Source organism: Bos indicus, chromosome 1, assembly GCF_029378745.1.
Source record: "Bos indicus isolate NIAB-ARS_2022 breed Sahiwal x Tharparkar chromosome 1, NIAB-ARS_B.indTharparkar_mat_pri_1.0, whole genome shotgun sequence".
NCBI classification, from domain to species: Eukaryota; Metazoa; Chordata; class Mammalia; order Artiodactyla; family Bovidae; genus Bos; species Bos indicus.
In genome coordinates, this window is record NC_091760.1 from 141344252 (window position 1) to 141371543 (window position 27292).

Below are 27292 nucleotides of genomic sequence, written 5' to 3' on the forward strand. Positions count from 1 at the left end.
ATATTTTCAGGTTAATTAAGAAACATTCTCCTTCTCAGAAAGCTCCTTGGTGAGTTTATGCTGGTTTTATAATCAGTCCTTAGTGATGCTGGTAACGCTTAGTCATTAATGATCAGCCACTGTAGATAACACCAACCAGTCATGATCACAACCCTTTACTTCTTACTCCTCATCTCAGTCTTCAGTTTTGAAACACAACTCTTCATCAGTAAATACAAAAGCAAAGATATTTTAATAAACATAAAAAATAATGCTTATGTAAAGACACATAGATTGAATATGTGTATGAACCAGTGTGGAGGGTGAGGACAGAAAGGAAGAAATAAAAGGAGATGAGAAGAAGTAAATCATAAAAGAAATCCTATAAGTTGCACACACACTTTAAAAGAGACCAAGAATATTAATATGAACTGAGTCATAGGTTATTTTGAGGTTGAAGTTATACTAACTTGTGCTGTTCTAAGTCACTTCAGTCTTATCTGACTCTTTGCGATCCTATGGACTGGCAGCCAGCCTGGCTGCTCTGTTCATGGGATTCTCCAGGCAAGAATACTGGAGTGGGTTGCCACCAGGGCATCTTCCCTGGAGGAGCATCTTCCCAACCCAGGGATCGAACCTGTGTCTCTTACATCTCCTGCACTGGCAGGCAGGTTTTATACCACTAACGCTACCTGGGCTACTAATTTGGATTCTGCTAAATCTAAATTTGACTAGTTTAAGAAGGGTGAGATTTTAGAAACTCACAACATGGAATAATTTTTAATTTATGTTTTTTAACCCCACCTTATAGTTCTATGGAGCATAGTGTATAAATATGAGAAAATGGATCTTCAGGCAATGACATTTTCAACTGTTGCATGCTAAGGTTAATTTAATTACATTGTCAACAGAAATTATAAATCTTAATTCTGCCTTTTCTGGTGATTTTAGAACCCAAACAGGTTCTCACTAAAGGAAACCAAGGTTTAGCTCAATTATCTATAAAATAATAGATTGTGATTGCTACAGTGGAATCTTAACCCAAATTTACCATCAATTTTAAATTTTTATATGTGTACTTTCCAAAGATATACAAAAATTAGAAGAAATTAAAGGTTTTTATTAATAGTTATTTGTTGATTTAAGCTGATGAGTTAATCTCTTGGGGGTATGCCCTCTGATTGTGATCCAGTTTTCAGTATCACTGAGGTTTTACTGTGATATCTAAGCTACAGAATGGCTCTTATCAATGACAATAAAATTCCCTGTCAATGATTCCATTCTGACACACAGTTTGCAGACAGGCAAATTTCATAGGGTCTCAAGAAAAAAAGGACTGAAATGGAGTAATATAGGAGGTAATTAAGACTGTATTGTGCTCAGTTGCTCAGTCATATCCAACTCTTTGTGATCCCATGGACTGTAGCCCCACCAGGCTCCTCATGGCTATGAACCTATTCATGCCTTTAGTTCAGTAAGTTCATGTAGTGAGATGCTCCCGTGGGGATGATCTACACCTGACTTTACTTGTAGTCGAGGCTAGTTTATCCCCATCCATCTCCCTCTTACCTCCCCTGTCTACTGGTACCCGGTCATCCACCACCATTCTGGCAGAGAGACTCCTTCCTGCAGCACTGAAATAGGCTATGTTTGGTCACACGTCCACCCAGTCTCTACTCCACAAACCTCCCCAGGCACCACAACTGAAATTCAACATCAGTTGCTCACATGATATGGGGATCGATATGGGGATCATGGATTCAACACATAAACCTTACATGCTGCTGCTGCTACTGCTGCTAAGTCACTTCAGTTGTGTCTGACTCTGTGCGAGCCCACAGATGGCAGCCCACCAGGCTCCCCCGTCCCTGGGATTCTCCAGGCAAGAACACTGGAGTGGGTTGCCATTTCCTTCTCCAGTGCATGAAAGGGAAAAGTGAAAGTGAAGTCGCTCAGTCGTGTCCGACTCTAGCGACCCCATGGACTGCAGCCCACCAGGCTCCCCCGTCCCTGGGATTCTCCAGGCAAGAGTACTGGAGTGGGGTGCCATTTCCTTCTCCAGTGCATGAAAGTGAAAAGTGAAAGTGAAGTCGCTCAGTCACCTCTGAGTCTTAGCAACCCCATGGACTACAGCCTACCAGGCTCCTCCGTCCATGGGATTTTCCAGGCAAGAGTACTGGAGTGGGGTACCATTGCCTTCTCCAAAACCTTACATGAGGTGACCCGAATGGGAAAGAAATCCAAATATATATATATGTGTGTGTGTGTGTATTGATGATTCACTTTGCTGTACAGCTGAAACTGACACAACATTGTAAAATAACTATCTCTTAATAAAATTTTAAAAAAACTTATATAATTAACTTGAATTCAAATACATCCATATTCTGCGCCCTACCCCATTCTTAGATGTATCTGCCACTATGAGGTAACATAATCTTAGAAGAGCGACCCCCTCCCCTGCCCCACCAAACCACATCCAGGAATCTCCCTGCTCCTCACCTTGACTCTGGCCAGTCTCTTTGCTGTCCACTTGTGCAATCAAATACATACACATCCTTAAAAGCGCAGTTTTGAAACCTCCTTGAGGCCTTTTACAAAAAATCAGAAGTTGTATCTGCTTCCAAAAATGCTCCAGAAATTTCTCTGCGTGTCCTGCATGGCAATCACTATCAAGTCCAGCCTTTTTATGGCTGTGAGTCTGTCCTATCTTCCTTGGGACTTTGCCATGAGCTATGAAACAGGAAATGGCCCGTTTCTTGCACTGCTGCTGCTAAGTCGCTTCAGTCGTGTCCAACTCTGTGCAACCCCATAGACGGCAGCCCACCAGGCTCCCTCCTCCCTGGGATTCTCCAGGCAAGAACACTGGAGTGGGTTGCCATTTCCTTCTCCAGTGCATGAAAGTGAAAAGTGAAAGTGAAGTCATTCAGTCGTGTCTGACTCTTATCGACCCCATGCACTGCAGCCCACCAGGTTCCTCTGTCCTCAGTTTAATGATTTTTCATCATGTATTCATTCAGCAAATGTTTATGGAGTAACTTACATGCCAACCCCTATTCGAAAATCTGGAGATACTGTGATAAATGGCACAGAATCTCTGATTTCATGGAGCTTAGAGTTTAGTGTACATAATAGGTGCTCAATAAGCACCTAGAATATTGCTGAACCAGATATTTCATATTTCTCAAAATACACATATTTCTACAATTACATAGTTATTTGATGAAGATTTTTTAGATTTTTTTAATCAAGGTATTCTTATTGATATGCCCCTAGGAATGGGTCAGAGCTGAAAATTCTAGGCCATAGGCTGGTTGACCTTTCAATCAATACACCCGTCCAGATCTTCCACATGAAGAAAACATGGCATACCAAGAGGAACTGTGAGTCCATCAGGAGAAAAATAAAAGCAGAATTAAGGAAAGAGCAATGACTTCAGGCCCATAAGAGTCACACCCCTCCAGATAGCATTCAATACTTGATTATTTATTCAGTAAATACACACTCGGCACCTGAATTTTTTAGTAACTCTTCCAGGTGACCACAACAGATAAGATGATAAACAAATCACCATGTTATTCCAATACTTACAGTTACTATGAAGAAACACAAAGCACAACAAGGAGAAATAGAATTAACAAGGAGGCCACTTTATTTTAGACTAAATGGGAGGCCTCTCTAAGCAGGTGATATTTGAGCAGAAAACCAAGTGAAATAAGAAAACAGAGGATAAAAGGCCTAGGGTAGAACTTTCCAGGAAGAAAAAGCAGTGAGTGAATTTATAATAGCCAGGACATGGAAGCAACCTAAATGTCCATCGACAGAGGAATGGATAAAGATTGGAATATTACTTAGCCATAAAAAGGAACAGAACTGGGTCATTTGTAGAGATGTGGATGGACCTAGAGTCTGTCATACAGAGTGAAGTAAGTCAGAAAGAGAAAAACAGATATAGTATATTAATTCATATATGTGGAATCTAGAAAAATGGTACAGATTAAGCTATCTGCAGGGTAGGAACAGTGACACAGATACAGAAAATGGATACGTAGACACAGAGGGGGAAGGGGAAGGTAGGATAAATTAGGCAATTAGGATAGATATGTATACAGTACTGTGTATAAGACAGAGAGCTAGAAGGCAGCTGCTGTATAGCACAGGGAGCTCAGTTTGGTGTTATGTGATGACCTGGATGGGTATGATGGGGAAGGGGAGACAGAGACCCAGGAGGGTGGGGATATGTGTATACATACGGCTGACTCACTTTGCTCTACAACTCTATAAAACACCTACACCCAAATTAAAAAAAAAAAAAAAAGGCAGTAGTGAAACTTGTTGATATAGGATAAGCTCATAATACTGGAGAAACACCCAGAAAGCCAGTGTGGCTGAAATGGGGTGGGTTGTGGTGTGGGCAGCCAGAGCCAAACCACACAGGGCCTTTTAGAGTAAGGATGAATCCTGACTGTTCACTGAAGGACTGATGCCGAAGCTGAAGCTTCAATACTTTGGCCATCTGATGCAAAGAGCTGACTCATTAGAAAAGGCTCTGCTGCTGGAAAAGGTTGAAGGCAGGAGAAGAAGGGGTTGACAGAGGATGCGATGGTTGGATGGCATCACTGACTCAATCGACAGGAGTTTAAGGAAGCTCCAGGAGATGGTGAAGGACAGGGGAAGCCTGGAGTGCTGCAGTCTATGGAGTCGGAAAGAGTCGGATACAACTGAGGGACCGAACAGCAACAGGGATGCTGAGTTTATTTTAGGGGTGATGGGATATCCCTACAGGCTTTGAGCAGAGGAGTGACAAGACCTGATTTAAAATTCAAAGAGGTCCCTCTGGCTAGTTCGTGGACCTCCGACTGTTGAAAGCACTGGTGGAAGCAGAGAGATCAGTTGGCAGGTTGTTGCAGAGACCAGACCAGGCAAAGAAGAAGAAGACTAGTTTGAATTGAAATGGAGGTGGGTGAAATGGTCGTATTCTGAGTGTCGAGTCACTAGGACATACTGGGGGATTGGATGTGAGATATAAAAGCAGAGTAATCAAGGATGACTCCAAGGTTTTCATCCTGAGCAGTGGTTCTCTAGTGACGCTCAACTCGGATGACAAATACTGAGACAGGAGGAGGTATGGGCAGAAGGATCAAGGAGTTCTGTTTTTGACAGGTTAGGGTCTGAAAGACATCGAAAATCTGTAAGAGGAGATGATGAGTGTGCAGTTGAATTGGAAGCACTGAACCCCTCGAAGAGCTCAGAGGGGAAATCTTTGATAAAGTTATGAATGTGGATGTCATCAGCATAAACATGATATTTAATGTCTTAGCCTAAATTAAATCATATGGAGAGTAAGTGTAGCTAGGAAAGCAATGAGGATGGGAGAGATGGGGAGAGGAGAGGGCTGAGGACAGAGACCTGGGGTATTAAATCATTTACCATTCAGCTAGAGAGGAGAATTTAGAAAAGACAACAGGAGGAGAAACTAGCGAGGCAGAAGGGAAAGCTAAAGAGCGCGATATCCAGGATTCAAGGAAAGAGTCTGCAGTGTCGAAAGCTGCTCAGTAGTTGAACAAGATGAAGACTAGAAATACAGAGGTCATAGGTGACCTTGTCAAAAGCAGATTCAACAGAGTCATAGAGAGGACACTGATCAGGTGTATTTAAGAGACACTGAGAGATGAAGACATAAAGTGGACTCAGACAGCCCTAGGCCAATTGTGCACAGACCAGCTGCTCGTCTCCTGTCTGCAATCAGACAAGTATAGAAACTGAGATGCCGCTGCAACTTCCAAGTGTGTGATCTGTACCCTCTGTTCTCAGTGCTTGGGGTGCAGACAGCTCCACTGACTGCTGAACCCCCATGGTGAGCAGCATGTGGAGCAGCCTGTGTCCCCAGCGTGTCCTCTAGGACTTCACATCCATCTGCCACAGACTGGAAGCGGAAAACAGAATCCCAGATCTCAGTTAAATCGTGCAGCTCTTGCCAGTGATTTTGCTACAAAGAGTGTAAGAGAGTGAGGAAGGTGAAGAAACTGTGACAAGAGTGGGTGATCTGTATGTTAGCATATTTTACATGCTAGTATATTTACAGGAGAGGTCGTCTGGCAGTGGTATGTTACCTGGAAGAGAGGAAAATGGGGAGGTGCTTGAGAATGACCACAAACATGAAGGCAAAGTCCTTCCATGGATGGGAGCTGGTAGGATTCCGGGCATGGGGGGAGGTCTCAGCCTTATATTGAGACAGCCCAGTGCTGCCATCTGGCAAAATGCGGAGGGCCTCAAATGACTCAACCACTAGCTCCCCTTTTCGCTCTCACAAACTCCTCTGTAAATGACCTTCCTTGTCAAGAGATTGGGCACAGTGTCTGCGCTTTCCTAAGTATCAGGCTTAGTTCCCTGCCAGCCTGCAGGAACTATTCAAACAAGCCAACCACATCCTCCTACAGGAACCAGGGGCACCCCACCCTCGTGATACTACACAGCTCCTCCCGCAGCCCCTGCTGTTCATTCTGTTTCCAAGTCCAACCCCTATGTGGCCCTGTACGGTATGGGTCTTTTTCACCTGGGTTGTGATTATACCTGACTAAAATAATGCTGCCGATCTCACCTGTCCAGGCCAGGAGTCAATGTTGGGCCATCCCCATAACGGATGATTCACTCCATCTCCAAAGGTGAAAAGGAGACATCAATATAGGTGCAGAAACCTGAGTGTGTAGGGTAAGAAAGATATCTGCTAAGGAACTCACTTGGGTCTCCTGATATCTTGGTAAGAGACAGGAGGTCATCAACTGAGAGTCTGGAAAGGGAAGGGAGTGGGGGTCTCAGGCTTCCAGAGGAGGGAGAGGTGTGAAATCTTCCCACAGGAACAGGAAGCGACAGGGTGGTCGAGTGGGACTGAGAGCAGAGCCAAGGGCTCACTGGAGGTTTGTGGTCACAACGTACAGTGAGATCAATCAGAAAGGCAGTGTGCAGAGCTTCTCCAGAGATCTCTGCTGCTCTGATGCAGCAGCTATAGGCTGGCTTGTTTCATTAGGGGCTTCCTGAAGTTTAACGTCTCCAACACAATGAGAGATGGGGCCGACAGGGTGCTTGTGTGAAATGGGTAGAGGGGACATTTTGGAGAGAAGACACACAGCAATAGCAGCAGTCAGGTGATGCATGGACAGGTTCTGAGATCACTACAGGGCACAGCCACCTTGTTCTGTGCACGGAAATCTGGAGTGCGTCACATCTAATCCAGGCACCATAGAAAGACACATGACACGGGACACAGGCCATACCTTGGGAAGTGGGGTAATCTGTGCTTTGCAACAAAGGCAGGTAGTAGGTGCTTGGTCACATTTTGCTGACTGAGCATCCTTTCTCAGAATGAGTTGAGATTCTAGAAATGCTGTGATTAGAACAAACCAACCCTGAAACTTCCAGAACAGTGCTTGCATTGCCACATTCTTCCATCATCTTTCTTCAGAAAAAAACTGAAGAAAGCATTGTTTGCTCTCTGGCCCATCCCCACTCTCTGGTATAACTTGTATTTCCAGCTCTCCAGACAGCTTCTTTAAGGAGTGTGTGTGCTCAGGAGCCAGCCCAGGTATCAGGAGCTCATTAGTTGATGAGGACAGTATAGCATTCAAGTTCTGGAACTGGACAGGTTCAAATCCTGCCCTTACCACTAGCTGAATCTATGACTTTAGAGGGCTTCGGAGATGCTACCGTGGTAAAGAACCCAACTGCCAGTGCAGGAGACAAAAGAGATGTAGGTTTGACCCCTGAGTCAAGAAGATCCCCTAGAAAAAAAAGGCAACCTGCTCCAGTATTCTTGCCTAGAAAATTCCATGAACAGAGGAGCCTGCAGGCTACAGTCCACAGGGTCACAAAGGGTGGGACACAACTGAGCGACTGAGATTGACAATGATGATGGCTTTAGAGGAGTCACTTTGCCTTTGTAAGACTTGATTTCCCCCAAGTATAAAATGAGGATAATGTAAATAATCATCTCAAAGACTCACTTGAAGATTAAATGAGATTATACAATAAAGCTGGATGAAGCACAATCTGGAATCAAGATTGCCAGGAGAAATATCAATAATCTCAGAAATGCAGAAGACACCACCCTTATGGCAGAAAGTGAAGAGGAACTGAAGAGCCTCTTGATGAATGTGAAAGAGGAGAGTGAAAAAGCTGGCTTAAAACTCAATATTCAAAAAACTAAAATCATGGCATCCAGTCCCATCACTTCATGGCAAATAGATGGGGAAACAATGGAAACAGTGAGAGACTTCTTGGGCTCCAAAATCACTGCAGATGGTGACTGCAGCCATTCAACTAAAAGATGCTTGCTCCTTGGAAGAAAAGCTATGACAAACCTAGACAGCATATTAAAAAGCAGAGACATTACTTTGCCAACAAAGATCTGTCTAGTCAAAGCTATGGTTTTCACAGTAGTCATGTATGGATGTGAGAAAGACCATAGAGAAAGCTGAGTGCTGAAGAATTGATGCTTTTGAACTGTGGTGTTGGAGTAGACACTTTATAGTCCCTTGGACTGCAAGGAGATCCAACCAGTCAATCCTAAAGATCAGACCTGAATATTCATTCAAAGGACTGAAGCTGAACCAATACTTTAGTCACGTGATGCAAAGAATTGACTCATTGGAAAAGACCCCGATGCTAAGAAAGATTGAAGGCAGGAGGAGAATGGGACAACAGAGGATGAGATGATGGGATGGCATCACTGACTCGATGGACATGAGTTTGAGCAAGCTCTGGGAGTTGGTAATGGACAGGGAGTCCTGGTGTGCTGCGGTCCATGCCATTGCAAAGAGTCGGACATGACTGAGCAACTGAACTGAACTGCACGGATACAATAAAGCATTTAGCCCAGTTCGTGGCATATAGTAAGAGCTTGGTAAGTATAACTAGATATTATAGATAGGTTCATCCAGCACTCGATAAAAAAGTGACTCTGTAGACTTCATCATAATTATAAACTTTAGGTTACTTAGTCAATACCCAAATATCTTTTCATCTCTTTTCAGTCAGGTCCTCCTTGGGACCATGACCCAAGGTTTAAGATATGGCTAGAAGATAGGATTGAAGGCCAACTCCAAAACAGAGGTCTAATTGGGGATCCAGGCCATGACTCTGCTAGAACCTCATACTAATGAACCCCAGGCGGTGTGTGTCATACAAGGAGGTCATCCAGACAATAAGCAGAGCTTCATGACCTTTCAACCACCAGCTAAGGAAAGCTTGGGCCATCCAAGCTCTGAGAACTCAGAGATCTGGGCAATTTTCATCACATGTGCACTCCATAGAGTACAAACATGTCATGTATGCATAGTCTGTACATTACCTAAATGTCAGAGAATAAGAAGACTGTCACCACCACACGGCACATGTGCGTGCACACACACACACTTATTCAGGCACACATAGGTATTACTCTTATTATAAGAACTTCCATTCAAGCTCAAGAAGTAAGACTAAGTAGTGTTTTCTGAATTCTTCAAGATTTGTGCCCCATGGATACTTCAGTGAAATAATTCAGCCACAAACAATAAGACTCAGACATACAGGCACAAAATTGATTTGCGTCCTTCTCATAAGAGCCTCAACTGATACAAAACTCACAACCAATTTCAGTCTCCAATTACTAATTTCGAAATAACTTTTATTCTAAAATTTTGACATTGAGAAAGCTGTGGTCAGTTGAGGACAAATGAAATATAATATACTTAAAGACAGACACCCGATTTAACTTAGAGGGCTGGGGAGGACCCTCCATATAATGAATGTAATATAAATGTCACCTTCCTCCAATTTCACTCTTAAGCACACCAACAATAGAACATAATACCAGGAAATAATTCTACCACCAAAGTGGATAAAAGTTAATTAACCTGTCTCTTACTTACTTAACTCAAATAAGTGAATGGGAGTTGACAGGGAAAATTAAATGAGTTCTCCTCATTTACACACTGATTCTTAAAGGTTGATATGCACATTCTCAAAGCAACTATTGTTCAAATTTAAAGCAAATTTAACATCATCATCTTCAAAGTTTAAAAACAGTTCGAGTAAGTATGGATTTATTTGGAAGATTTGGGGATGCTTATGATGTGGAGTAAACAAATCTATAACTTCAGATGACAAGAGCTCAAAATTCTGCCCTCGAATACCAGATCCCATTGACCTCAGGCCAGTGATCAATATCTCAAAACTCTGGCCTCAAATTCTGTAAAACTGAGATTCAAAGTACTTAGTCATAGACTGTTTGGAATGAACGATGGCCATTTGGCAGAGTGGGTTTGTAAACAGACACAGGCTTAGTCTTTGTTCTGCCTTTCAACAGCTAAGGGACCCATGCATGCGTGCTAAGTTGCTTCAGTCATGTTCAACTCTTTGCGAGCTACGGATTGTAGCCCACCAGACTCCTCTGTCCATGGAATTTTCTAAGTAAGAATACTGGACTGGGTTGCCATGCCCTCCTCCAGGGGGATGCTTCCTGACCCAAGGATGGAACACACTGTCTCTTATGTCTACCTGCATTGGCAGGTGGACTTTTTACCACTAGCACCACCTGGGAAGCCCTGAGGAACCCATCAGTTCAGTTCAGTTCAGTTCAGTTGCTCAGTCGTGTCCAACTCTTTGCGACCCCGTGAATCGCAGCACGCCAGGCCTCCCTGTCCATCACCAACTCTCGGAGTTCACTCAGACTCACATCCATCAAGTCAGTGATGCCATCCAGCCATCTCATCCTCTGTCATCCCCTTCTTCTCCTGCCCCCCAATCCCTCCCAGCATCAGAGTCTTTTCCAATGAGTCAACTCTTCACATGAGGTGGCCAAAGTACTGGAGTTTCAGCTTCAGCATCAATCCCACCTTCCTTACAGTGGTGATGACAACAATACCTGCCTTCCTACAAAGCTTTGAGCATCACAGGAAATCTCATGGACTCTTAAAGTAGAACCTCACATCTAGCAATAAATAATTCCAGCTATTATTGTTGACATCACCATCACCATTACGACTAATAAATAAAACAGGTGTACATAACATAAGCTACATGCCTGCACACTTTAGATGCTCAATAAATGTGAATTTCCTTCCACTCTAATCATTTTTGTAGAGGTAAGAACTACAAGCAGAATTTCTCTCTTCAAAGAAAACCATGAGATTTTAATTTCTCAAATGACATGGGCACAATTTTTGGAGTAGCAGGATGTAAAAATTCAAGCAGGTATTGGCTTCCTATATTGTCATTAATTCTTATGGCCCAGCATTCTTAGGAGGAGGTATAGGGAACCAATGATGTATAGTATCACCATGTGGCCCCTTCTTAAAGAAGTTCCAGCGAGATCAAAACACATACACATTTGATAGGAAAAACAACTATACACAGTCTAGTCACCTTTCTTGTAACCAGACTATCCCATTATGCTAATGCAAAGGACAAAGCATCTAGTTCTGTTTTATTGACTATGCCAAAGCCTTTGACTGTGTAGATCACAACAAACTGTGGAAAATTCTTAAAGAGATGGGAATACCAGACCACCTTACCTGAGTCTTGAGAAATCTGTATGCAGATCAAGAAGCAACAGTTAGAACTGGACATGGAACAACAGACTGTTTCCAAATCGAGAAATCAGTAGATCCAGGCTGTATATTGTCATCTTGCCTATTTAACTTATATGTTGAGTATATCATGTGAAATGCCAGGCTAGATTAAGCACAACTTGGAACCAAGATTGCTGGGAAAATATCAATAACTTCAGATACACAGATGACACCACCCTAATGGCAGAAAGTGAAGAAGAACTAACGAGCCTCTTGATGAACTCGAAAGAGGAGAATGAAAAAGTCGGCTTGAAACTCAACATTCAAAAAATGAAGATCATGCCATCCAGTCCCATCACTTCATGGCAAACAGATGGGGAAACAATGGAAACAGTGAGACTATTTTTGGGAGGCTCCAAAATCACTGCAGATGGTAACAGCAGCCATGAAATTAAAAGACCCTTGATCCTTGGAAGAAAAGCTATGACAAACCTAGACAGCTATTAAAAAGCAAAGACATTACTTTGCCACAAAGATCCATCTAGTCAAAGCTATGGTTTTTCCAGTAGTCATGTATGGATATGAGAGTTGGACTATAAAGAAAGCTGAGTGCTGAAGAATTGATGCTTTTGAACTGTGGTGTTGGAGAAGACTCTTGAAAGTCCCTTGGACTGCAAGGAGATCCAGCCAGTCTATCCTAAAGGAAATCAGTCCTGAATATTCGTTGGAAGGACTGATGCTGAAGCTGAAACTCCAATACTTTGGCCACCTGATGTGAATAACCGACTCATTGGAAAAGACCCTGATGCTGGGAAAGATTGAAGGCAGGAAGCGAAGGGGATGACAGAGGATGAGATGGTTGGATGGCATCACCGACTCTGTGGACACGAGTTTGAGCATGCTTCAGGAGTTGGTGATGGACAGGGAAGCCTGGTGTGCTGCAGTCCATGGGAACGCAGAGTCGGACATGACTGAGCAACTGAACTGATCTGAAAGGGCAAAAAAGTGACAGAGTATAAAGAAAAAATCCAATTATTACTAAGCTCAGTGCTTATGTGTGCCTGACTCTTTCTAGCCCCATGGACTATAGCCGACCTAGTTCCTCTATCCATGGGATATTCCAGGCAAGAATACTGGAGAGGGTTGCCATTTCCTTTTCCAGGGGATCTTCCCAACCCAGGGATTCAACCCACACCTCTTACATCTCCTGCATTCATTGCCAGGCAGGTTCTTTATCACTAGCACCATCTGGGAGACTTACTAAGCTCACTGAACTGTAAAAATGAGCCCTGGTAACCTCTCAACATAGAGTAGAAATCCACTAATAACAACACCGCCATCCATACTTTTCACTCACATTCTTTCCCATACATTTGAAACTTCCTTATGTCAGAAAGCATTTCATAGGCATTTAACTCAACAGACCTCAAAGTCACCCAACCTAAAATACCCTGCTTAGAAAAGCAAACTCTCTAAGTGAGCTCAGGCTTCATGAGTTCACCAACACCCTGAGCCATGTTGTTAAAACACAAAGCAAACAAAAGCAAAATGGTGGGCTCCTTCTTTAAGCAAATACACACTTGAAATAAACACAGAGACACCCCTCCAGGACCACCACAGACAGAAAAAGCTTGTGTGCATAGGACATGTGAGAAAGAGAGAGATGCAAACAGGGAAGTCCCTCTCCCCCTGGAAAATGGCTGGCGGCCTTTGAAGCCACACAGCTTCCTCCTCCGCCTCCGTGTTTCTCTGCATCTAATGTCCTCACATAACAGGTGCTTTCTAACCAGGGTTTCTACTTCTCAGAGACGCTTCAGCAGTCCAGCCTCCGCCTGGGAGAGCAGGTGACAAAATTTCCCCTCTCCATTCATCAGGCAACAAAGAGGATCACATCTCCAGGAAGAGCAGAGCTCCGCAGCCTGCGGCTTAGGGCTCTCCGGACACAAAGTAATCAGGCGAGAGAGAAAATGCATTTGGAGCGGTTAGCACACAGGATTAATCAAATTACAATATAATCATCTGATCAAATACTAATTAGCATAATCATGTGAAAGGAAAATGGCTGGAGGAACCCAGGAACACCTTGGCATCCCATATTCTTAGTGACTGACAAAAGAAAGGGACATAGAGATTTGGGGGTTTTTTTCTCTTTTGCTCATAAAAAAAATAGTAAATAAAGCTTAATCAATGGCAAGCATTACCAGCTATGGTTTTTGCAGGCAAAGCAATTACAACTGAGATGCAGAAGAAATCTCTTTCTTTCTCTGCAGCACGGCACTAGCATTCACGCTGTTGGTTAGTCACTAGTCACGAATGACTCTATGACCCTATGGACTGTAGCCTGCCAGGTTCCTCTGGCCATGGGCTTCTCCAGGCAAGAATACTGGACTGGGTTAGAATGCCCTCCTCCAGGGGATTTTCCCAACCCAGGGATCACACCCGGTTCTCCTGCATCGACAGGGGGCTTCATAACCACTGAGCCACCTGGGAAGCCCTAGCATCCATAGAAAAGCACAAAACCAATATTGCATTGTAGGCAAGGCTCCAAACTATTTAACTTAGTGTTCCTCAACTTCAGCATGTTGACATCTTGGGCCGGAAAATTATTTGTCATGGGGGTGGGGCAGGCAGTCCTGTCCACTGTAGGGCACTGCCTACCCACCGGATGCCAGGGGCATTCCCTTCTCCCCAGAGTTGTGACAACTCAAAGTGTTTCCAGATTTTGCCCAATATCCCCGAGAGGGTGACACTGCGCTGGTTAGAACACTGATTTAACTCAAGAACACAATTTGTCAGGAGCATTAAAAATGATCAAATCATAAGAGGAGGGAAGGAGTCTTTTATTCCCATCTGCCCAAAATAATGAGCCTAAAATAAAAATTCCACAGAATTCCATGCAGTTGATATCTGCTGTCTCTGGTTAGAGTTTTATAATAACTCATAACACCTATTCTTGTGCAATTTGGAAAAAATAATTATAAATACCAGCCTCTCCCCATCCAGGGATCTCTAGAAATAAACAGTAGGCTTCTACAGGCAACCCCGTGGGGGACCCTCCCAGGCTGAAAGAACACCATTCCTTGCTTTCGGACTTCAGTGTGTCCTGAGCAGCTGGGGGACCAGAGCAGTGTACCCCACTCATTGATGTTAGGGCAAACCACCTGTGACTTAGTTAATCAACAGAGGCAGGAAAGGCCCCTAGACCCCAGGGAAATATCACTTTCTTTCTACATTCTCACTGTATGCATGAAAGCCCTGATTATTTGCTCCCAGCATCTAAGGAGGGCTAGAGAGAGGTGAAAATGATTATGAGTGAATAAATACAGAAGGCCCCTCCAGTTCTTGCAAATGCATCTCCACTTACAATAGATTCATTGCACTGCCTTGGCCATTAGTCGGATGGTACCTAATCATGTTTATTCTTATGGAGAGATGTTAGAAGCCTAAGGGAGAAACACTCAACACTTATTAAAGCCTGCAATAAATACTTCCTATGGGTTAAGGTGATTTGTTTTAATAATAAATCTGAGTCACACCATCTGTCATTTAAATTTTCCTAAAGAAAGTATTCAACCATTTACAATTACTCGAGAAATCTCTTGAAAGTTATTAAACTTGATGATAGAAATATTTATGACCTTTTCCATGGAGGAGACATGGAAAAAGGTTGACCTCATCTGCACAAAATTTAAAAGAGAGCAGTCTGTCTAAGCTGTGGAGGCTGTGAAAACTTCAAATCAGAGAGGAATTGTGAGCTATTTTAAACAGATACCTTCTTCTATGAACTCCCTTGGCAGAGCTTGTGACTTCTGAACCCAAAGCCCTCCCTCCTTTTTAAAGGAACAGAGGTGCGGGGGCCCTTTGTTGCACAGAAGCAGTGTCTACCCTAATTCAGGGACTTATGAGTAAGCAGAAATTACACTTTTTCAGCCCACAATGTCTTTCATACTGCTTTTCTTCTAAAGCTAAAAATCAAAACAGCCGCTCTGAAAGAATAATTTCTATCATGAATCACAATAAAATCGCCCAAGGTTTATAACATCCAACTTGTTTCAGATGCCTAGGAGGGAAAGTTATTTTTAATATTATCTAAAATAAGATCTCAGGACACAAAAATTTATTTTTAAAGGTTCTGAATTGAGGCCTCTCTCCAGCACACGTTCATGTCTATTTTAGTTAAAAAATCAAGGACATGGAGTTTTGAAAAGATTATTCTGCCACTAATAACTGTCCTCAATTTTATCATACACATGACAAGGTCTAAAATGAATATATGTCCTTATGTACCATTTTCTCTTTTTATGACAACCCAGCATTAACGACAATACTTCATATGACAAACACAGTCCACTTGGGGTCATTTACCTAAAAGAAGGGAGCAGAGGTCAAGAAAACCCCAATGAGCAAACGATCCCCAAGTCCCTTACTCCTGGCTTTGGAAGGAGTTTCTGTGCCCTGATATGGGAAAGAAGGCATGTGTGATGTTCCCAGGTTGGCACAGGCAGAATCTCAAGCTGCAAACAGACCCAAATCTGTCTGGCCCTGGCACATCTCTTAAGCTTTTTCAATATGATAACCCCAATGGTTTCCCACCATTGATCTCTTGCTGGGAGATCATTGAATGCAGTTACATTTAGGCTCAAAAGGTTTCTCTGCCAGGACTCCAGCTGCTAGCAAAGAAGGGTCAGTATGAGAAAACACCAATAGAACCAAGTCCATCAGCATAGCACATGCTAGCAATAAACCTGGATATCAAATATGCTAAACAATAAGGAAAAAATTAGGTACATGTGTATACACACATATACACATTTGGATACAAAGAAGCAGTCAGTAGATATATATATACAGATGATTCTCAAGCTGCGTGTATGCTAAGCTGTGTTTGACTCTGTAACTCCCATGGACTGTAGCCTGCAAGGTGCCTCTGTCCATGAGATTCTTCAGGTAAAAATACTGGAGTGGGTTGCCATTTCCTCCTCCAGGGGATTTTCCTGACCCTGGGATCAAACCTACATCTCTTACCTCTCCTGCATTGCCAGGCAGGTTCTTTACCACTAGTGCCGCCTGGATTCTCAAGCTACCAGCATCTAAATTAGAAGTCCCTCTTTGGGATCACAAGTCCCTCTACTCAGGGTCTTCCCTGTTACCAGCCCCCATGAGTAACTCTCCCCAAAGCTGTCCAAATCTTTGTGGGAGTCAGTGAAGCCCCAGCCCCACATACGCATGCCCTCTCAGTAAATCACTTCACAAACAAAGCTCCCCAACAGTGCACTGGGGGCCATGAAGCTTTATCAGGTCAACATTCTAGCTATTGTCTGACTGACCCTCTACCTCCATCAGGGGTTGGGCAGTCTCTTCCCAAGCATGCTTTTCTGGAGCTGGGTTTCACCACCTGGATAATAATAACACAGAGACTTCGGCCTGCACACCCCAGAACTGTTGAACCAGACCCACCGGTGATCAGAGCTGGAAACTATACAACCAGCTAAACAAAAGATCACATGAGCCTTACACATAGTCAAGCTGAAGGTCCCCTGGGGGAGGGAAAAAAATGGCAAAAACACATATCAGAGTTAGATTTCAGGAGCTTTTCAAACTGCAGACTGCAAGGAGATCAAATCAGTCAATCCTAATGGAAATCAACCTTGAATATTGGAAGGGCTGATGCTGAAGTTGAAGCTCCAATACATTGGCCCCATGATTCAGAGAGCCGCCTCATTATAAAAGACCCTGGGAAAGACTGAGGGCAGGATGAGAAGTGGGTGGCAGAGGATGAGATGGTTGAATAGCATCATTGACTCAAAGGACACAAATCCGAGCAAACTCTGGAAGACAGTGAAGGACAGGGAAGCCTGGAGTGCCGCAGTGCCTGGGGTCACAGAGTCGGACATGACTGAGTGACTGAACAGCCATGATAACAACAAACCAGTGAGAGGCTCGTGGGAGAAAAACCATCTAGGAAATGTCCAAACTTCCTCCCTGACCCAGCCTACTTGCACTTTGAGAACCAGTAGCCCTGATCCTGGCCTGGAGGCACCATAAACTGGAACATGGTTCAAGGCATCCACAGACTGGCTTCCGGTCAGCATGGCTCTCTCCTCCCCACTCACAAAACTGCTGTCTGGATATGGGAGTCCCTTCCTCCGTATGCTCGGTCTTCCCATAAACCTTAACTTCCATGGCCTCCAGGCACCTGATATCCCAGAGGTCTACAGGGAATTCTCATCTTCCCATCGCCACTGATGGGGTGGCAGAGTGATGTGGCAGTGTGGGTGGGAGGAGAAGAAGGGGTCTCTTGTGATTCCAAGTCAGAGCGGGTGGTGCTCAGTGATATGAGATCTCATCAGACATAGATGAACCAACTACTGATCAAAGTAATTACACCAAACAAATACGTCAAACAAAAATTTTCTACCCTCGTTTCTACATAAAAATATCCACCAAGCCTATTGTAAAACAATAGCCACCAAAGATTTGATAGTTATTGGTCTTGGTGAGTCATAACATACGCACGCACATGACTGGTAATTCACCACCCTACTCATCTTCTGCCCCCATGTCAAGGTACCAGAGAGGCACCTGCCATCTTTGGCTTTAGCAACTTGAATCATTTATGAAAGAATAATTCTGTACCTTAGAGAGCATTTCATATGTTTTACACATTTCCTTTCACTGGCCGAAGAACTAGACGAATGGCTACCCTTTGCAGGAACCAGCTGTGACAAGGTCCAGGAAGGGTGATAAAAAACACTACCATGCCCTGTCTATGGAGTCAGGTTGCTCATTTCACTAATAATGTCAATTGTGGTTGTTACCGTTGGGGTCTTCAGTTCATTCCTGAAGTCTCCCACGTAATATTACAAAGCATCATTATTTCTACCCTGGCAGCTACAAATCAGTTATTAAAAATGCTCTACAGCTGATATTAAGAAATAAACATGGTAATTAGGCAGACTGGGACTTGGGGTTTGGGGTGTCTTATGGGAACTCAAGATCAAATCATGCCACAGTGGGGCTAGAGTGGAGAGAAGAAATGAGTCTCAAGTTTCCCTAATGAGAAAGTGTGTTTACTCAAAGGCTTCCACAATAGAGCTCAGGTATACATTAAAAAAAAAAGTAAAATTTAAAAACACAGCAAATTGCCGTGGTTCTAATTATCTTCATGCTTTGCCTTTCTCTTACAACATAATTGTAAAAAATTACCCATCGCCCTGAAGTCCCTGTGATGAGTGATAAAACAGGTCTCATGAGAAAAATCAATGCTTTCTTCAATATTAGGAAAAGGAATCAATGGTAAGAGTCTCCACTGCCTTCAGCCATTTCAAGCGACATAGCTCCACAGCGTGTGACATAGGCCATCTCGGTCAGCATCCAATGGACCAGGAGCCACGCACAGAGGCTGGTTCATCACTCAGTCTATGAGGATGGAGACGATGCCTGGGGACCCTGAGGTCATCGGCTTCTTCACTGAGAGTGTTATTTACCACCAGTGTTGTTTTGCAGAAGCATCCAATAATTTGAGATTCAGGTATCCAGGAAAAAAAAAAAACTATAAACTGACTTCACTGTGTTAGTATTAATATTAATGCACAGTGAACAACAAAAAGGCTTCCTTAAGTTTTCTGTAAAGCCAAGCTTAAAATTGTTCCCTGGTTCACCATTTTAATATCAAAGGAGGCAAGGCTCATATGAACCAAAATCTGCAATTAATTCATTCAAGCCTCTTTCTATCACCTCATCAAACCTGCCTGTTCTATAGTCTGGGAAGATGGGCTACAAAATATCCCCACTGCATAGATATTTCTTCACAAAATTAAAAAAAATAATGCCTTTCACGTATCATAATCTGGGGTAGCTCTGGCTTTTGTTCAGATGTTCAACCTATCTACAAACCAGCAGCATTTCAACACAAATTCAAGGATTCTATCATTAATAGAAAACAATGTATACTTGGGGCTAGTAAAACCAAAATACTACCCAGAACAAATGCAGTCTGAGTAAGGAAGAGTATTTCATTCCTAAGAGCAAGTGTGTTCATTTGTCTTTGTCTGGGAACGTTAATGTCAATCAAGTCAGCCTGCATGACACGGCCGAACCCATCTGGACTGGCCAATTAGAAGAGTATATACCACAATTTTTTAAATCTCAAAAATGTAATATCTGATTAACATAGAGGAGCCTGCAATAATCACAAGATCCTAAACGTGAACACTTCTCTTAATCGCTTTCCTTTAAACATGCATGTGGATTCACTCTTCTATCCTCTGCTGCTGAGCATCTTCAAAAAAGGCGATGCTCACTGCGAAGTAAGCATCTGTAGCAGCCTTGCAAGTTCAACATGCTCCCTTCTCTTCATTCCTCTGTTCCGACCTACCCAAGCTCAGTTTCCAAATAATACAGATACTGGCTCCCCACCCCCACCTCCCAAGTCTGACATGGACTGAAGTCCTGAGAGCATTTCAAGAAATGCTTTGAACTCGTTCAAAGCAATTTCTCAATATTTCTGCAAGGATTGGTGTGCTTTACTTTCCCCTCCAAAAGAAAAAAAAAAGTCTCTAAGGTGCTGGCAAGGTAAGGGAAGCCCACATTTCCTATGGAGGTGATCTCACGTTTTCAATTCTTTCGCTTTTCCAGCCGCTGCATTTTAAAACAGCTTCCTATAAATAGGACTGCTTGCTCACTCTTAAATCTTACTCACTGTCTTCTGCGTAAAAATAACTTAAATAGGGATGCAGGCAAGATTCATTAATCCCTGTCATCTTTTCTCTCTATGTAGTAGCCTCTTCCCTCTTCTTATCTCATCATCTTTCTTGTCAGCCCCATTTATCCCTCTCCATTACGCCAAGATATGTATTTATATAACACAGGAGGCTTAAAGACCCAAAATTAATCCAAATGAATGATTTTTTTAATTATAAGTATTGATAAATATAGGATAAAGACAGATCTCCAAAAAAATCAAACAATGATAAATACTGTAATCTCCAGGACACCTAATTTTATTCTTGTATTGGAATACAAATCGCAATTTTAACGTTAAATCATATTCCTTTCATGTTACTTTGACAAAGGAACCAACTTTTACATTTGGTTCTGCTCCAAAATAAGAAAAAAAACACAGTGATGAGACAGACACCCATACATCAATAGAATGCTTAAGAAAACAGTAATGTGATTTTTTTAAAGACGATTAAGGCCTAAGAAGCTGAGCTTCGTTTTGATGTCCTGGGTGGCTCTTTGATGGAGAAATGAATTCCCAGGAACCCCTAGGGAAACTTATGTGTCGGTTTGATGTTTCTGACTGGCTTTCAGAATGCGACAGGGCTTTAAACCTCGAATAGGATGTTTGAATCGTGCCACTTAGCCGTGTACACTTGAGAACAAGGGGTCCGATGCATTTATTGACTTATTTTCTGTGACACTTGACCCAATCCAGGTCACAAAGAGCACCTAACGTAATTACATCGTTGGTACGTAACTGTGATGAGGTCCTATCCCATATTCCAAATGTGAATCCAGTTTGGAAAAGAGAAGAAAATGCCCCAGAAGCAGTTTTAGAAAATAAATATTTCTAAAGCCAGGGAGTCAGTACATCAGACAAGATGGCAGAAGCCAAGCAATCCACACTGTTGCTTTAGTGCTTTTCTCATCGTGGCTTATACAGTAGAATTAGAGATGCGGAGAGAGCAGACGCAAACAAGGACAGCAAGGAAGGACAGACGGACAGACGGAGGCATTAGAGAGAGGCAGACAGGAGGGAAGAGGGATCGGAGGAGGGGAGAAAGCTCTGCCCATCACTCTCTCCCTTCTTTCTGTTGGTCAATGGACATCTGTTTGTAGTCACCCTGCAAGCACTTTGCGCTGTGCTAAGGACACACGCTGACATGGTAGGAGCCTCGCATTCCAGTAAGGGAGGCAGACACTAGCCAACCAAGCACGAAATAAACAAGACTTACAGATTACCAGATTACCCTAGACACTATCAAGGAAATGCCCAAGGTTTCAGGAAACAGCATAATGCAGGAATCTAATTTTGAGGGGGAGGGGGAGCAGGTCTCTGAATCCAGTCTTTCTGAACCTCCTGACCAGATGCTATCTAACCTCTGAACCCAAAACCGGTTATCAGCACCAGCTGAGGGTGGCGCTGCCCTCGCACCGCGAGGGTGGACCGTGAGCCACCGACCGAAGGAACTCAGAACTGCACAGTGGGTACAAGTCGGGCTGCTGGAACCTTCCATCCTCATGTCTTATCTTACTTAACCCGTAAATTCAGCAAGGGGATGCAAATCTGAATGTTGCCATATTTTGCAAACATTAAGGAACAGAACATAAGTATGCGGGAGGGGTAGGAGAGATAAGATGAGAATTTAAGATGAGAATTTCTGTGCTGGGTACTCTGGACTGTGAAGAGTTAACACGCGGTCCAGGCGAACAGGTGATGCCCAGTGTGCCTGGTGGAGCGAGGTGGGGTGGGGGCGGGGGGGGGTGCTGGGCTCGGAGCCCTGGTCAGCAGGGATGGCCGGACTGCAGAGGAGCGGCGTGCCGGGCTCACCCCTGTCCCCAGCACCCGGAGGCGGGGTGGAGAGGGGAGAAGCGGGGACACGGCGGTGGAGACGCCTCCGGAATGACATTGGAAGGTCAGCCAATCAGGCGCGCTGCTGCGCCCGAGCGGCCACCTCCGCCGACAGGAGGCGCTCGCGGACCAGGCTCCCCCGCGAAGCCGGAGGGGAGGGGGATGCGAGCGCGCCCTCCGCGGCCCCCCCTCCCAGTCCGGACACCGCCTCCCTGCTTCTCTGCACCTCCTGGGTTTCAGTAGATTGCTACGGGCCTCCTGGGGAACGTTGGGAACAAAGACTGCGGACCCTGCCTCGCCGGCGGCGGCCGTAGCCCACGCATCTATTGCTCCTGTTGGGCTGAACTCCGGACCGCTGAGGCTGGACCAGGCGAACTTAAGATGCCGTGGGGAGGAAAGGCTCCGGCCGCGGCGCTCAGCCCTGCGCCTCGGAGGCGGCGAGGAGCCTGCGTCTGCCCGGCTGAAGGCGGCCGCACCAGTCTTGTGAGGTTTGCCGCCCACTAGTGTCCTGTGGCAGGGACACAGTTGACATGCAGGTAGCACCACCTCGCCATCTCCCCATTTCCCCGGCCGCCGGTGCAGCCAGTCCCCGGAGCCCGCGTGAGCGCAGGGCGGTGCCGCGAAGATGTCCAGACGCCGCGTCCACCAGCGAGCGCCACGGGCCTCCCCGCTGCCCCGCCGAGACCCCCCCTGAGACCCGGCAGGGGGGCGTGCCGACTACTCTGCCCTACCTAATGCTAACTGTATTATTTCCACTGCCTATTAATTATTTATGAGGCGCATTCATAATCTCAGCCGTAGAATTCAGCTCATTTTGTGAAATCTGGATGCCGTAGATTTTATGAATGCATCCACTGGGACGATCCACCGTTTTCTTTTTCCAACATCAATTTCCAGTTTCCTGCTGTAGTCTTAGGTTTCTCCCTATAAAATGACCTTCCCTATTTATTTTTCTCGCGCGCGCTCTCCCTCTCTGCTTTACATGAAGGTTCGGGGCCCATTGCACTGAGTCTCCTTAGGAAATATTCCTTGCATCTCATCCAGACACATCAATGATAAAGCACTCTGACAGCTACCTGGAGGTCCAGGAATTAGGGATTTAGATTGGTTTCCCCTCCCCCCTCGGTCACCATTATTTCCCGGATCGGCCTACCAATTCTGCCCAGTAAGTCACTGAGTCTCCGAGGCAGCACCAAACTGCAGTCACACCGAAGTGACATCCAGGAGACAGTAAGAAGTAGAGAAGGACTGGCTGGCATTTAATAAAGGTCTGCATGGGATTTTGTTTTCCCACGTAGGGCATCTTGTAGGGGCACACAAGCTCAAGAGACCTAGAAAATTTTTCTGAACCGTATAATTCTTGGGTAGAATTTAAATCTGCTTAATAAAAATGGGAGAGAGAGATGAGGAGGAAGCCCTGGAATTATTCACCTGGTAACATGTTTTTTTCTTATTTCTGCATATTTACATAAATAAACATCAACTTAAAACCCTGAAGGTGAATTTGCACTCATAAATGCCTGCTCCTAAATTTAAATAAATACAAGTTTTTGGTCCATAATTCCCTGTGGAGATGACAGGGGCTGCTGAAAGGCTCTGCAGAGCCCACTTGCCCTTTGACAAACACCCTTCTCTCCCCAGCACCCACTGTCTCTAAGCTCCACAAGCTCCCTGAAAATGGCAAAGCCCCGTACCGCATGGCTCAGGAAAAAAGATGCTGTCAGGGACATATGTGTACCTAACAACAGAGACACAAGGGTACTCGCAAAAATGTATTATACAGAATAAATCTGCTTATTAGTCATTATTCTGCTTGTCTGAAGGCCCACCTATGCGTCTAACAAGAACAGTAAACTAGAATGTTCTCCCCAGGGTTAAAGCCAAGAGAAACTGTGATAAGACACAATGCAGTGTGATCCCATTCCAAGGCAAGGTTGTGAGATGTATCTACATATAGGGACTCCCCCTTCCCTGGCTCTGTAGCTGAAGCTCCCTCAGAGTATTTCCAGAACATTTTGGGACAAGTTGTCTGCTTTAAAGCATGATGACTGCACCTGATCAGGTGAGGTAATTCATTCAAGGGTTTAACCCATGAAGGGACTGTTCTCTGTTTTACCCCCAATACTGTCTGCAGCCTGTTCAGCAATGATGCTTTCATTAAGAAAAAAAAAAATGTACATTCCATTACATCTGTAGGAAAAATGTTGTTGTCTATAGTTAACATGCAGACACACTGTGGGCTTATTTTATGAGTACCCCAAAATATCAAACTGCATAATCTTTCACAACTAGGCTTTTTTTTTTTTTAAATCATGTCAGACATTTTGATGCCTGAGACCTAGTAGTAATCGGTTCTGGTTATTAGAATTCATAGATCTTTTATCACATACATTTAGAATTTTTTTTTAAATTAAGGTAGGCCAAAAAATGACAGTCATTTAAAAAAAAAAATCTCAATGTTTTTCAAGTCTCATTCAGTTAGGTAAGAACCATTTAATTTCACATTTTGAAATATGGTCCTATGAACAAACATCATTCCAAACTGGACTCTTATTTCATTTTGACATGACTATATATTTTTATGATCCTTTCCACAGTATGCATTGAACATCATTCCTTGAAACTCCTTAAAGTTAGTTCCCCCCACAAATGAAAGAGTCCAAAGCTCTACAGTCAGGCCTTTTTTTTTTTAATGCCTCATTTATAAAGAGAGGGCCATTTTTATATAGAAGATTCCATATCCTTCTGGATCACAACATGTAATACAGCAAAGTAAAATTTTCATTTGCATGTACAGTCTATGTCTCATATTGTGAAATCTATGTGTATTCATTATAGTATCAATAATGGTGATTATTAATCAATTTTAAGGGTCCTGAAAAAAGTGTAAGAAGATAAGGCTCATAAGACTCGATATAAATGCACTTACATAGCCTTTGTACATATTGTCCACCAAGTAGATTATTTGAGGTTTTATACAATTTGCTCATTATTTTAGTAAAACTAATTCCAAAAAAAAAAGTCACACATCTCAGCATCTCTGTCTCAGAGACAGCACCAGACCTATTTCTGTCATGTATAAGTATGAAACTGTAGAACAGATACCAATTGACTGACAATCAGAAGCACAACCTCTTTGCTCATCCTGGAATACATACTTCCCAATAGGGTAGAAATGATGTTTCATCCCAGAGCCCAGGCCTTTCTGGGGAACCCCAGGGGTGTATGCCCTGACAGGTGAGACAGGCCATCAGGGCTCTGTGGCTCTGAAACATGTATGTGAGCATTTCTCTGTGTTCCCTGAGTTCATGTTGGCAGAGCAGCAGAAAGGGCCGCCTTTCCTCATGCATCACCACACATTAGCTCCAGCAGATCTATCCCCCTAGGTAAATTCCCGCGAGGCTGCAGAGGAGGCATAGTGCCCTCTGGGAAAGATGGGTGTCATGTCAGAACTTGTTGCAATTCTTTCCTGCTAGGAAATCTCAACATGAAAGTTTTGAACACGTTGCTTTAGGTGATATTAGAGAGTGAAGTCTCCTTAACGTTAATTTCAGGCTTCCCTTCTCACAGTCTTCCCTTTTCTTAGTCATCCTTTTTCCCCTTAATTTTACAAAGTTTATGCATTTCCCCTGGCCTGTCAGTGTGTTGATTTTTAAAGTACTATCCTGGTAGGCAAAGAAAATGCACCTCAATGCAGCTGACACTCAGAGCTGCCCTGTGCATCTTTCAGGAGAATCTTCCAGGCTCCCCTTGGCTTCTGGTATTTTCTCACAAGGGCGAGATTTTCTTTCCTTCTACCCCCTCCCTCCCACTTCCTCCCTTCTGGGTAGGGGAGTCTGCTTAATGGTTTAATTTTAACTGTCAGCAAGTCATACATTTTATGCAGATTTGTGTTCTGAAATTTGAAATGGGAATTTCAGCTGTAGCTACTCCCAGGCAATGCCAAATGAAAACAATTTCCTCTCCTTCCCAAATGAGAGGAAGCCATTCATACATGCGAGTTCATATTTACAGGGTGACAGGCGACTGAAGGTGCAGTCACACTTGCTAATTGGATCTGACTCAGTCAAGAGCAATAGCTTTTCAAATATCCAGGAAGAAAGCATTTCAAGATAAAATATCAGATCGGTATAAGGAAAGGAATGCTATTTGCAATAGTCACGGATTTCATTTATACAACTATACAGGTGTTTTGCAGAATTTGTCAACATTTCAGATGATGTAATGCTTATCAGTGCATATTTTTACATAAATGATGGTGGGGACTCTGTAGTACCAAGAAGGTTGGGGGGGGGGTGCGGGGGCGGGTAGAAGGACAGATCTTTCTTAAAGGCTTCTCTTGCTGCTGGAGATGAATTGCAGCCGAATTAAAGCACATGTTTTAAAAGCTTAAAAAGCTTAGAATCTGAAGGCAGACGCTCTGAAATGACCCTTCCACCTGCCTGCACTTGGAATGCCATGTCCCTTGGAGGCTGTGAGGTGTCCAAGTGGCCATCCTACCGTCTCTCTTCTTACCAAACCTGGTTTATTCTGAATGAGGCAGCTAGCTAGTATAGGAGTTAGCTCGAGCTGTCACTTTGCTAGGTAAGCGCCTTTAAATGATTACAGAGCAATTTTTCCCCCGTCTCTCTTCATTGCTTCCTCTCCTCCCCCAAAGAAATATAAATAATATTTCTTAAAAATAAAAGCCTGAAAATGTCAACCCTGTTGGGGGAGGAAAAGGGAGAGACTTCGTCCATGCATCCACTCCCCCCACAACCCGGTCCATCCAAGAAATAAAATTCATCACAAACCGAAAGGCTCACCATTCGCGAAGCTCTGGAACAAGGAGAGGGCCAGTATCCACATGCCCCTGCTGCTCCCCGGCCTCCCGCGAGCGCCGCGCCGGCCTCGCCCCCCGCGCTCCGCCCGGCTCCGCTCGCTCGCCACCCGCCCGGGGGCCGCCGCCCGCCCGCCGCCGCCGCTGCTGCCGAGCCGCCCGGGCACGCGGCGCGGCCGGGCTCCGGGGCGAGGGCTGCGCTCGCCGCGCGCCGCGCTCCTGCACACCTGCTCCCGGGCGCCGCGCCCAACGCTGCGGCCAGAGCGGGCCGGCGGGGCTGCAGCCCAGGTGCGCCGTCAGCTCAGGGGGCCGCCGGCAGGTCGGCAGGTGGACCGAGCCGCACACGCGGGCGTGAGCTCATCCCGGGCG

General features: G+C 44.3%; 1 protein-coding gene across 1 annotated transcript in view; it reads right to left on the minus strand.

Moving 5' to 3' along the window:
• The window catches only part of DSCAM (DS cell adhesion molecule), an 857668-nt gene extending 830671 nt beyond the window's left edge, over positions 1-26997 (minus strand). The window contains exon 1 of the mRNA XM_070795162.1: positions 26910-26997. Within this exon, the coding sequence (XP_070651263.1) occupies positions 26910-26952 (43 nt within the window). The 5' untranslated portion in view covers positions 26953-26997. The remainder of the gene's footprint in view (positions 1-26909) is intronic.
• Positions 26998-27292: the final 295 nt, after the last annotated feature.